The sequence below is a fragment of the Aulonocara sp. 'chitande type north' Nkhata Bay genome, linkage group LG3 (assembly GCF_057382095.1).
Source record: "Aulonocara sp. 'chitande type north' Nkhata Bay isolate Kocher_YH1m ecotype deep benthic linkage group LG3, A_spYH_male_GT1.1, whole genome shotgun sequence".
Classification (NCBI taxonomy): domain Eukaryota; kingdom Metazoa; phylum Chordata; class Actinopteri; order Cichliformes; family Cichlidae; genus Aulonocara; species Aulonocara sp. 'chitande type north' Nkhata Bay.
The window spans coordinates 27924515-27937709 of NC_141346.1; the positions used below are offsets into that span (position 1 = coordinate 27924515).

General features: G+C 36.9%; 1 protein-coding gene across 1 annotated transcript in view; it reads left to right on the forward strand.

Annotated features, from left to right (window-relative positions):
* The first annotated feature begins 2240 nt into the window (after positions 1-2240).
* LOC147334970 (inter-alpha-trypsin inhibitor heavy chain H3-like) overlaps positions 2241-13195 on the forward strand; it is a 15673-nt gene continuing 4718 nt past the window's right edge. Inside the window, exons 1-15 of the mRNA XM_086286030.1 lie at positions 2241-2270; positions 2573-2733; positions 2851-2955; positions 4222-4384; positions 4492-4602; positions 5743-5871; positions 6011-6127; positions 6243-6411; positions 6502-6612; positions 7150-7331; positions 7428-7607; positions 7701-7822; positions 10436-10674; positions 11897-11950; positions 13103-13138. Coding sequence (XP_086142156.1) covers positions 2241-2270; positions 2573-2733; positions 2851-2955; positions 4222-4384; positions 4492-4602; positions 5743-5871; positions 6011-6127; positions 6243-6411; positions 6502-6612; positions 7150-7331; positions 7428-7607; positions 7701-7822; positions 10436-10674; positions 11897-11950; positions 13103-13138 — 1909 coding nt within the window. The remainder of the gene's footprint in view (positions 2271-2572; positions 2734-2850; positions 2956-4221; positions 4385-4491; positions 4603-5742; positions 5872-6010; positions 6128-6242; positions 6412-6501; positions 6613-7149; positions 7332-7427; positions 7608-7700; positions 7823-10435; positions 10675-11896; positions 11951-13102; positions 13139-13195) is intronic.

A 13195-nucleotide genomic window follows, 5' to 3' on the forward strand; every position in this document is an offset into this window, starting at 1 on the left:
ATCATATTCTTTCATACATATATACACACACACACACACACACACACACATATATATACACACATATATATATATATACACACACACACACACACACACACACACACACACACATATATATACACACACATATACATATACACATATACATATATATATCTGAATTTAGTTTAATGTAGGATTAACTCATAAGTCTTGCTAAAATACCTTGTATTCTGATTCATCGCAGCAGCAACAGCAGGAGTTTGGTTGGATGATGTTAGCAACTGCAGCAAGTGTCTTGCTGACCGAATAATTTCATCCTGCATAATCTGAAACAAACACATAAAGACAGAAACAATTTATAAATTAATGTTCGATAAAATCTAAGAATGTATCATTTATTAGATAACAATATGAATATGTCTAACAAAAAACTTGTGTGGAGCAAAGTTACATTCAATCAAGATGATCTGGCATGCTACAACTTTATAGTTGTTAAATTCTGGGTACAAGTATACATACCCATCTTGTACATGTTTATTATTATTATTATTATAATTATTATTATTATCCTACCCAATTACATGTTTCTTTTAATCAGAGTATGCTGTTTTAATGACTTTACAATATCATTTACATTGCGTTCCTTACATTTTCCCAAATTGTATGTTATATTAATCCTATATTTCCGTTTTAATATTTCTAATGTTTGCCTTGTTTTCTTCACTGTCTGGTCTGCCTGTGTCTTGCGTGTATGGATGCATTTACACCGAAATGTCCCCAACAAAGGATGTTTTAATTCACCACTATTCCAGTGAAACACGAGTCTCCCATCTTCCTGCTACCGGTCTGGAGTTTTTGTTCACCAAAGCACACACCAACTTCATACTGACGGACAGATCACTGCCCTTTTGCCGCCTTGTCTGACCGTGTTTTGTGGCTTTGGTTCACTTCACCTCACTCTTCCCCATTCTTGTCATTAAATCAGGCCGTTCTGCAACCATGGCAGCCATTCATTCTATGGCTTTATTCATGGTGTATTTTACCCCTTCACCAAAGGCCGTTCTCGTTTCCAACATTATATTTGCAGTGTTCGTCTATCTATCAATATCTGCGGAGTATTTTTTTAACGAGTATCCTATTTTCTAAAGCACAGCATGTAAAGGGTAGCTCGGTTAGCAGGATGCTAGCATGTAGCGCTTAGTGAGACACGCCTCAGACGAGTTGAGCAAAGACCCCGTCTGTGTACTTTATACGTGAGCAACGGATTTAAATAAAATTAACGTTTCAAAAGACAAACTTGAAGATAAAAAACAATATACTTACCGGAGAATCGCCAGGGTTTGCCGCTTCCATCTTGCTGCTCCTAAATTCAAAACTGCCTCTGCAGTCAGGCAGGGGAGGCGTGGAAATTGTCTTTGAGTTAGTCAAACGTTTTCCTTAGTTCGAGTAGATGATAAAATAAAAATAAATGGGATTTTAAGTAGGACTAGGCGTTCTGTAATGATCTCTATTTAGGAGAAAAACTTAATCACTCACCTTTAAACAGCTCTCTTTTAGGAGACAAACTGCTGGCTAACAGTGTCATGTGATCAAACAGCGTAATTTAATTGGCTGAGAGCCACTCGACTCGATCTGGTGCTGATTGCTCTGGCTTGGGTCATTCAAGTTCATCACTTTTGCAGTTGAATTTTTGCAGGCGAATTTTTTTCAGGTGAATTTTTGCAGGTGAATTTTTTTCAGGTGAATTTTTGCAGGTGAATTTTTTTCAGGTGAATTTTTGCAGGTGAATTTTTTTCAGGTGAATTTTTTTCAGGTGAATTTTTGCAGGTGAATTTTTTTCAGGTGAATTTTTGCAGGTGAATTTTTTGCAGGTGAATTTTTGCAGGTGAATATTTTTGCAGGGAAATTTGGAGGATAAAAATTCAGTGTCATAAATTCAATGTCTAAAAATACTTGAATTCTGATGATACTATATTTCTTCCATACCCATGAAGTGAAAGAATTCTAACTGTATGTGTTTGTATGTCTACCTTATCCTTTCTGTGCATCCACAATCACAGATCTCATTTTAATTGTTTGAGCTTGTTATTTGATGATGATGTTGATTGGTTAAGCTAAATTTGGCTTGTTTAGTTGTTTGAACTATGGAAACATGTGTTGGATATTTCTAACAACTCCCATTCTGATGCATAAAAAGTAAAAGTATAAATGTAAGTGAGTGTCATGCTCTTTTGAGTGTGTGCCCTGAACACTAGATGAAAACTACACTCAACACTACTCATGATGTCAGATCAGCATCCTGATGTGGCACACCTGTGAGGTGGGATGGATTATCTCAATATAGCAGATGTGCCCACTACCACACATTTGGACTGGTTTGTGACCACTGTTTGGGAGGGATGGTTATATTGTGTATCTGGAATGAATTTTAGGTCTCTACGTCCATCCCATGGGGAATGGGAGCAGTAACAAAGGTGTTGCGTTTATATTTTTGTTGAGTGTAATTTTAGGGTTTTTGCAGGGAGACCAATAAAATTCCACTGAAACCAGCCAATGAGATTGGTTAACCCTGTCGTTTTTTTCTCAGGATGACTGGGACGTCTACAGCTTTCACATCAACTCCACAGTGACCAGTCGTTATGCCACCACTGTCATCACAAGCCGTGTGGCCAATCGTTTGGACGAGTCAAAGGAAATTGAATTCCATGTTCGGATTCCCAAGAATGCCTTCATCAGTAAATTCCAAATGTATGTGAAGTTAAAGTGATCTGTAACCATCCTGAGACATTTGTAAATTCTACACTGAAGAACAAATTGCCTGATATTTAGTAGTGTGTACACAAGGGCTTTCTTGGTCCTCTTCAGGTTTATCGATGGCCAAGTTTATGATGGTGTTGTGAAAGCTAAGGAGCAAGCTCAGCAGCAGTACACTGAAGCTGTGTCCCGTGGTGAAAGTGCTGGGCTTGCTAGGTATTTAAATTCATTAATTAACTTACAGGTTTATGTGAAAAAATTCTCACTAACATTTTTTTTTAATGGCTTTTTCTGTATCTTCAGTTCTCTAAAATTAATTTTGTTTAACTGTGTGAGGAGGAAAAAACCTTTTAGCAGGGATTAAAGTGAAACAATGACATCCCAGGTTGCACAGCTCAGTAGGTTAGATTAAAAAGTTAAATCTTACATGTCATATCCTCATTTATTGTAGATATTTTAAATCAGATATTGAACCAATTCATGATTCGCTGAATTCTGTTTTTCTGAAGGAGTGTACAAAACAATTTAAGTGTACTAAATTAGCCACAGGCTATATGTCATGGCTACTGAACGGACTCACGCGCAGACAGTTCTTTTCAAGGAAACAGAAGGGGATTTATTTACAATACGGATCACCTTAGTGCAAAATAAATGTACAGTGAGTTGGGAGGGGGTCCAGGGCTCCAGGGAGAGACCGGGGGGGGGGGGGGGGGGGGGGGGGGGGAATCCACACACACGCTTCCTCTTCAGCCGCATTCGCTCCAATACTCCACACACTGCCCCACTTGGACGTCCGGTGATTCGGTCTAGAAGAGGGATAACTACAGACAGAAGTTCAAGGTTAGTTCCACAACAAAATACATGTAAGAGACTCTTCTTTGAATATGCCGCGAGCACGAACTCAGGTGGTTCGACGTTCCAGCGGTGAGCTGCTCTGTGCCACTGCCTTAAATAGCAGCTGGGGAAATCAGCCAGATCAGCCGCAGGTGGACACCATCACACGGGTGCGTGGGCCAAGAGCGAGAGCCCGTAACGAGCTCCACCCAGGCAGAGAGGAGGGGGAGAGACAAAGACAACCAAAACGAACAACAACAAAACGTGTAGCCAGCGTGGGCCAGCCAGAGAGACACGGGGACCGTGACACTATAGCTTACATAAGTTTGTACACTTTTGAATGCAGTTGTCCAAATCCACAAAGAGCAGTGAAAACTGGAATAGTAGCACAGGTTAGCTGAGCACACTCTTTACACAAAGAAAAAAAAAAAAAAAGCTCACAAAAAGGGATTAGTATGTGACTTATTACAAAGTAATTCTTTTCCCCACACTACACTGCATACTACCTGATCTTAGGGGTCCCCCCACCTGCCAAATATCACTTTAATCCTTGCTTTTTAGTCAGTTTACTCAAAAATCAAGTTTGTTCTTCAGGAATAACTGATTTTTAAATGCATTTATATGAAATAATTATTGTTTCTGCTACAGTTCTGTAGGGAGGACTCTGGAGGAATTTAAGACCTCTGTAACTGTGGCTGCTCACAAAAAGGTCACTTTTGAACTCACATATGAGGAATTAATGAAACGCACACATGGCAAGTATGAGCTGCAAATTCATGCTCGACCCATGCAGCCTGTCAGAGACTTCAAGGTGACTTCCATCTTGGTATCTGTTCAGTGATTGTTTAGGAAAACAATGCTGAGATAAGACCACACATGATCAGATCTTCTGTTTTATTTTATTATACCTGTCCCCAGGTGGATGTGTACATTCACGAGGAAGCCGGCATCAATTTCATCGATGTGAAAGGAGGCCTGACCACCAAAGCCCTCGCTAATGCCATCACCAAAACACATGTTAATAAACAGGTACAGTTATAACACAAATGTCAGTTTTATAAACACTAAGAATCACAGCAGTTTGCAATAAGAGGAAGCCTAGAAAAAAAATCTATGCATACAGCAAAGAGATGTGGCAAAGGAAAAGGCTCTTAGTGGGTTGCATGTGAGGCTGGACACTAAGAAAGGAGAAAAGGACTTTGAGATTGAGAGATCAAACTGGAGAGAATGTGCAGCAGGTTAGCGTAATACGTAATGGTAATGTATTAACAAATGAAGAGAGTTTGTTGAAAAAATTGAATAAATAATTTGAGGAACTGAAGAAAATAAGACAGAAAGGAGTACAGATGGAGGAATGACAGTGAATCATGAAGTGCAGAGGATTAAGGAGGAAGTTAGGGCAGCTACGAAGAGGATAAAGAGTAAAAAGCCAGTTGATTCACATGACGTATGATAGATTGCCAAGTAGAACTGTGGGACTGCATGAGAAACAGTGATGTGTGTCGCTGAAGTGACAGATTTGTAGTGAGGAAAGGTGGAGAAGAGGAATGAACGTCGGTAGAAACAAGAACCATGACATAATGCATGTGTGTGAATGGGAGATAGAAGAAGATAGTGATTACAACTACAAATTTTGTTAATGCAGTACCAACTGAATGCTCAATGATCACATCTGTTAAATACTGATTTCAACTGTCCCTGTGTGCTGTATCATATCTCTGGTATTAAGTGACATAATGTAATCGAATCCTACAGTATTTGCATTGTTGTTTTTGGTCATGTTAGTCTTGAACTATTGAAGTCTTCCTGCGCTATATATGTCAGAATGTTGAGCAATTCCCCACTTTTACTCATAATAATGAATTCTGATTTTCTTTTAATATTTTATGCATTAAACACATTACAAGACTTTTATTGAACCTCAGACAAAAGACTCGGGAGTTTAATGAGATAAGACAATAGTTTAAATTGTTTAAAAATCACTGCATTTTCTCTTTATTTCTAATCTACAGTGTCCAAACCTTTTGGTAACAATGACTTGTATATGCACCTTTTAGATTTATCAAGCCAAAGCAATGAGAAGTACAGGACAGTGTTTTGACAGAAATTAAAATCACTGACCTCTCACTCGATGAAGAGTCTAAAGAATACAATTCTTTCTGTTTCTAGGCATGGGTGTATTTCTATCCAACAGTGGATCAACAGACAATGTGTGACAACTGTGGAGAGCAGGGTATGAATGGAGATCTGGTTATTGTTTATGATGTCAACAGGAACAATGGATTGGGAGACATCAAGGTAAACCCTGATCAATTAGCAATTTACACACAACATAAAACTGCATGGGCCAGAAAAGGTTTTGCAAATCAGTACCATATCCTTTGTCTGGCTATTAAATAAAAATTTGACTAAAGCAATCTTTTTTCCTGCTCTTTAGAAATCTGCTGGGTACTTTGTTCATCACTTTGCTCCATCCAATCTTCCCCGAATTTCCAAAAATGTCGTCTTTGTTATTGACAAAAGTGGCTCAATGCAAGGCAGAAAAATAGAGCAGGTAAATGGTTTAAAGGGTGTGCTATGTCTATCATTTACGAAAACACTATTTCTTTTAATGTCTTTTTTAAATCTTTTATAAAAGTCTGTAATGTGTAAATGCTGTTTTTGCCCAGACTAGGATCGCGTTAATCCATATTTTGAATGACCTGGCAGAAGATGACCATTTTGGTTTGATCACTTTTGATGGCAACATTTTTCCCTGGAAATTGGAACTTGTTCAGGCCAACAGTAAAAACGTGGAAAGCGCCAAAAACTTTGCACGCAACATTCAAGCTGGAGGATGTGAGGAGTTGCAGAAATCAGTATATATCTTTTAATATCAAACAGTTAACAGAATAATTATAGTACTGAAACTTTGTTGTTGACTTTCAGACACAGACATCAATCAAGCACTGCTGCAAGGAGCAAATATGCTGAACACGCATGACAGAGAAGGTTCAGCATCAATCCTTATACTCCTCACAGATGGACAGCCAACCAAAGGTTATAACAAATGACACCTGTACAAAAATGTGCACAAATACTTCTGGACTTAATGATTTTAGTCAATGATTTTATTGTAATTTCAATAAGGAGAGATTATTTGAAAGACCTGAACATGGTTTAATGAAGAACAGTTTGAGATTTGGCAATAAGACTTTGACCAATCAACATGGCAGAGTGGAGTCCAGTAACGGTAGGACAGGACTTCTCAGAGTCTAGATGCAGAGGTAGAGATGTAGGATCAAGTGGTACAAATGAGGAGGTACTACAAAGGAGTCTGAAAGGCAGGCTGATAGAAGAGCACTGAGAGCTTTAGCACTTGTAGAAGGCAGGCAAGGCTGGAGTGATGATGACAGCATGGAGTTTGGACAGTATGTGTGATGTAAAGAATACATTTGCAGCACAACACTCAAGAATGCAGGGAGATTAATGAGTACAGATCAGCTATTCAATATTTTTCGTTTTAGCTTTTTCTTTTATCAAGTGTGGGATTCCATTGTTTTTGAGCTGAACTGACTGTGTCTTGTGTATTTTCAGGGGTGACAAATCTGGGGAAAATACAGTCAAATGTAAGAGAGGCTGTTGCAGGCAAATTCCCAGTTTACTGTCTGGGTTTTGGTTTTGATGTTGATTTTGAGTTCCTTAAGAAAATGTCGCTGCAAAATAACGGTGTGGCACGACGGATTTATGTAGACTCAGATGCTGATTTACAGCTGAAGGTATTTTGTATTCTTCCAACCACATGATTTGAAATCACTACAGATTTAGGAAGAAATTAGCATGATTTGCATCATGTCCACACTGTATGTAAACAGGGTTTCTATGAAGAGGTGGCAACTCCTTTGCTGACAGATGTGACAATGATCTATGTGGGTGGGACCAATCTAACCCAGACTAACTTCAGTCAGTATTATAATGGTTCTGAGATTGTGGTGGCCGGACAGATCACAGACAATGACACTGAAACCTTCACACCTCAAGTTGTGGCTATTTCGGTAATGTTTGATCTAAGATATTTATCAGCTGTAATCTTGTGAAAGTTTTTTTTCCCTGCATACTGACATTACAATATATTTAAATTATGACAGAGTAATAGAAGGTTAGTATTTTCTGACCCAAATGGCATTGTGGAATCTGGTGGAAGTGTGTCTGATGACCTTATCCAGAGAGTTTGGGCCTACCTCACAGTTAAACAGCTTCTGGACAAAGAGTAAGTACCATATATGCCATCTTTTGTCATGGTCCTGAGTCTGTGACTCAGTGATTTTGTGTTTAGTGTATTTATTGATGTTATTATTATTATTATTTGTGGGCTGTTTTGGGATGGTTTGTGTTTTGGATACTGGGTTTCTGGGTTTGTGCTCCCTCTGTTGGTCCCTGGTGTTAGTGTTCCCCTGTCTCGTCAGGTTAATCAGGTCCAGCTGTGTCTCCCACCTGTGTGTGATTTCCCAGTGTCCCTCTGTGTATTTATAGGCTGTGTCCCAATTAAGAGACTGCACGCTTGAAGTACGCGCACTACGCGTACTATGTACGTGCGTACTATAAGTACGAGAAGTGCGGAAGTGAGAGGCTTGTGAAATGGGACGATATACGCTTTGTTGCGCTGTTCAGGTTGCCTAGCAACCATGATACTAACCTAACGAGACACGTTACATACAGCTTTGTTTGACAGAAATGAAGGAGAAAAATGTTTTGTTGGTCATTCATTTTTGTCATGACATCACTTTGATTAGTTGAGTATCTGAGGCTGAGACCACGGGACTGTAAAACATGATTGTTGGGCTTCATTTCTGTACTGAACAGTCATTTAAGATTAGTTAGTAAGTAACAATTAGTTAATGTTGTTCATGAGACTAAAGTCATCTCACTGTGGCAATGTAAATATAATATGGCCAATATTATAGTATTGTGAGATTATTATGAGATATATATATATATATATATATATATATATATATACATATATATACACACACATATATCACTGACTTTCAGCTTGTTGTGTTTGTGGATATATGACTGACTTTAATTATTACACATTCGCACATAAATAAGTGAGGTCATATTCAGTACTTTTGACAGTTCACTCTTCGGCCGCTCCATCTTATTAGGGAAATTCCACATACATAAATGTAAATTTCAAAACTCAACCCCATCATTTAATTTGTTTTTGATTGAAATTGAATATTACTTAAACTCTCTTAAATTAACCTCCAATAAAAAAGGTTTATCATTGATTGAAATTCATTCAGAAATGTTTAACGAATGAGCTGTCACAACTTTCAAATAAAAAGTTGTTATGAAGTCTGTCACATTCCCCCCTTTTTTCTTTTTTATCCTTTATTTATTTATCCTTCTTATTTCATTGTACTGTATATTGTTACTCCTATTTGCCTTGTATGTCTACTGTACAAACTGAACTGGAATGACTGACTGTTCACTTTATAAGTTCAATAAAGTTTGGGAAAAAAAAAACAACCTCTTCGGCCGCTCCCTTCTGCCGTATTTTGCGGCAAAATTATCTACACCCACCGCCGCGCTATGAATTGTGGGATATATGGGACCACGAAGCGTGCACCGGACCACACTTGATATTTGGGGAAATCGACGGCGCATTTGGAGAATTGGGACAGCCGTCGTCGCGTGGCTGTGACGTAACCACACTTAAAATGCGTACTTCAAATGTGCAGTCTCTTAATTGGGACACAGCCATAGTGTGTGCCTGCCTGTGTTCCTTGTCGCGTCGTCTGTATTCATCCTCTGTGTTACCCTGCGTACTCTGCATTAACCTCTCCGTGACTCCTCTATGTGCTCTCCCTGCAGTCCTCCTCTTGTGTTTCAGGTTTGCCGTTCTATAGTTTAGTTTTCCCCAGTTTAGTTTATCCTTAGTTCTGTTTTGCCATCCCCACTTTGTGTTCTGTTTTCTGTAAATAAATCACCCTGCTTCTCAAGTAAGTGCTGCATTCGAGTCTTCCGTTTCCACACATCACACGGCTGATGTCCCAGTTGTGACATCTTTCTTCTTGTGTTATTTCCTAATCAGCTACTTTTTAAAGGGCAGCAACACAAATTTTTCTCTTCATTAACTGTTGAGTGCATAACTAATCTGGGATATTGGATAAGGCCCATCATATATTTCCCTGAAACCCAAGGTAACGTCTTTAGATCATTTGATGTGACTTGCAGTCCAAAAGGCAAAAGTTTGTTTGGTCAAAAGTAACATTAATAGTTACAATGTAGCATGAATTTATGGGCAAAGAGAAGGATAGTTGTAGTTTCCTTTCTTTCCATCCAAGATTGATCATGTTTGAAGAACTCAGCGACCATTTTAAAATGTTTTCCCTGGCAAGAAACAATTTGTCCACTATAGAGTTTTGAATCTGCTTTCGAAGTTGTGTACTTATTCATGACATAGATGGCATCCCACGGTCTCAACAACTAAGCTGCAATTTACAAAACAAGTTAAAAATCTAAAGCTACAACAAAGACAGGAAATTATGTTTACTACAGCAGCAGAATACAGTTAAAATTCGGCATCTTGGCTCTAAAGTCAACTCTCCCACAAATATGTTCTCATAAAAAGAAGGCAGGATGTTTACATAACAATGAGTTTATCTATTGTTTCCCATGTTTCTATGTCCATATTAGATTCCACTAAAATGTTCTTTAATTTTCCAAAGTTGGGACTCAAACTGTAATTTTAAATTGCCAGGGAATACCTGGGGACATGGAAGAATTAAAGATACATAAATATGTGTAAATTACTTTATCATATATTACTACTAAATCAATCATTATATTTACTTAATGCTTTATGACACAGGCTCCAGTTATCTGGACCTGAGAAAGAGCAAGTGAAGAAGGAGGCTTTGAGTCTCTCACTGAAGTACAGCTTTGTGACGCCGCTCACATCTATGGTTGTCACAAAGCCTCTGGGAGAGACCATACATGTGCTTCATAAACCCAAGGAAAGTGAAGCACCACAGAGAGGGAAGCCCCCTGGACGTCAGTCCATTTCAAGACACCGTGGTACTTCTACTCGTCACAGGAGCGATAATGTTGGTGAGCAGCACAAACAAAGACAATGCAAAACGAGTAGTATTCATCATGACGTTTTCTTTTAATTGTTAAAAATTATTTTCATTATTATTTCATTATTTTCTCTTCCTAAATGCAGATATTTACATTTCTCACTGAAAAAATTAAATACTTAAAAAAACTCTACACCAAAATGACATTAAATATAGCATGAGTTTGCTTTTTTGGTAATTATGACTGTACACCACCGAAAGTTTTAGCTTTAATTCTAGAGATTTAACAAAAACACTTTAACTGTTTAAGACTTTTTTTTTCTATATTTCATATTTTTGTTTATGCACAGAAATATGTCTCAAAGTGTTACAAATGTGTATAATATGATCCACAAGCGTAAACACAATGACATTTTCTTTGTCTATATTATGTGTGACACATTAACACACACAAACAAAAAAAATTTTCTCCTTATAGTCTCAGAAAACTATAAACATTTTCCTGTATAAAATGAGTCCATACTGCACAGGGACAGCTTTACTACATCAAGATAAAGAAACAGTGAGGGTGACTACACTTTGATGACACAAATTTGGATGTCAGAAATTATTACGACCACTCTGAGCAATTGCATTAGATACAGAGCAGCTGCTATCTCAGATACAGTACCGTGGCCTATTAAAGAAGATGCCCATTTGTTTAGGAGCCATCTCACTTCAACTTTGTCAGCCAGCCTCTTTTCCTTCAACTTTTTAGCTGCACAAGAGGCAAGCTACAGACCAAGTCCACCAGTAGCAAGAAGTCAAGTTATTCTGATTATTCAATTTTTTATAATTATAAAAGCATAATTTTATTGCACTTAAATTATTAAGTTTTTTTTGTCAGTCTAAGCACTTTTGACCATCTCAAGGGTTATCTAATGTGATATTAGCTGAGAGCAGAAATATTCAGGATTGTTCTGTAAGCTAACAATAATGTCAGGCTGCTGTTAAGGTTTGAGTGAGTAAAAGCGATTATACGTGTACTTTTAGACATTTTGTGCACAGGAAGGTTTTTCTAATAAGAGAAAATGATCAGAATAGTTAAAAAGTTAACAGTTAAAAAGCTAAGTTAAAAAAAATATATGTAAATGATCAATATTTATTCAGGTTTGGTATTTAGGTTAGTGCACATTTGTAAAATTGTTTTACATTTGATTGAAATACTGGCATGTTTTTTTCCACATCAATTAATTCTTTTTTTTTCTTTTCAGCAACAACTGCTGCTGAGAGAGCCTTTGAGCACTGGTTCTCCTCACTTGATCCAGGTACTCTGTTAGGATAGAATTAAATAAAATGCATTTTTCTTTTTATAGAGATAAAAATGTCAAAAAAACCCACATTACCATAGTTAAGTATTCATTTTGACAGAATACAACAGTTTAACAACTGACTCTTACATACTGTACCTACATGCACATTTTGAACCTCTACTTTTTAATATGGTGTTTTCTACTTTAAATATTAAGACATTTTATTTCCCTAAAAATGTAGTTTAGTATAATATGAGAACCCTTAGTTTTAAGTACATTTTTTAAGGCAATGGGAAAAAATGAATACATAGCTACCATCTTGTACTACTGAATATATTATACAATTTGATGGTATAGCATTAAACAGCAATACCCTACAGTTAATACTTAATGGTTAATTAATTCAAATAGGATTAAACACATTTTCATTATCTGACTCATCAGTTAAATTTCAAACATTTCCCATAAATGTATCTGTACCTTCTCAATAAATATTACAAAAATGTTTCGTAGTTTTCAGCATTACTCCTCCTTAGTATGCCATTTATAAATACAGATATAATATTATGACTATGATTATTACTTGTACTAGCAGTGACCATGTATATGTAACATGATTTCTGTAGGGTTTTGTAAGCCTTACAATTTTTTGTGTTCAAACCTTCCATGCAAACCCTCTCTTATGCCTGCCTTTGTTGAAAGTATTTCTTGGAGCTACATTAGTTTAATTTTTAATTTTCATTTATTTTAAATTTTCTAATCCAAATTTCTTCAAATAATAATAATAATAATAATAACAATAATGATAATGATAATGATAGCTTCTATCATCATCGTCAGTTTGCTCCATATGCAATTCCTGCTTTAATTTGTTTTTCAAAAAAATTGTTTGGATTTACAAGAGGAAGGCACTTAGTTTATGACTTGATTCATTCATGAAACCTTTAGGCCATTTGAGTAGTTCATTATTATATACATAGCTGGTTATCTGATTGTTCAGGTTTTCTCTGAATTATTGCAGTGTCTTCACCTTACAATACAAAGTGCCCTGATGTTGATGTGATTTGGTGTTAAATTAAATTAATTAATTAAATTGATTTGACTATAAATGTAAATGTGATGCTTATTTCTTGCTTTCACGTGATCTTTTTGCTGTTCTTCTTACAGGAGAAATTATAGATATGTTACAATTTGTTGATGGAGGTATGATATGACACATGCTGCATACTATATTCTGATGTAACTACTGAAAAGATTTAT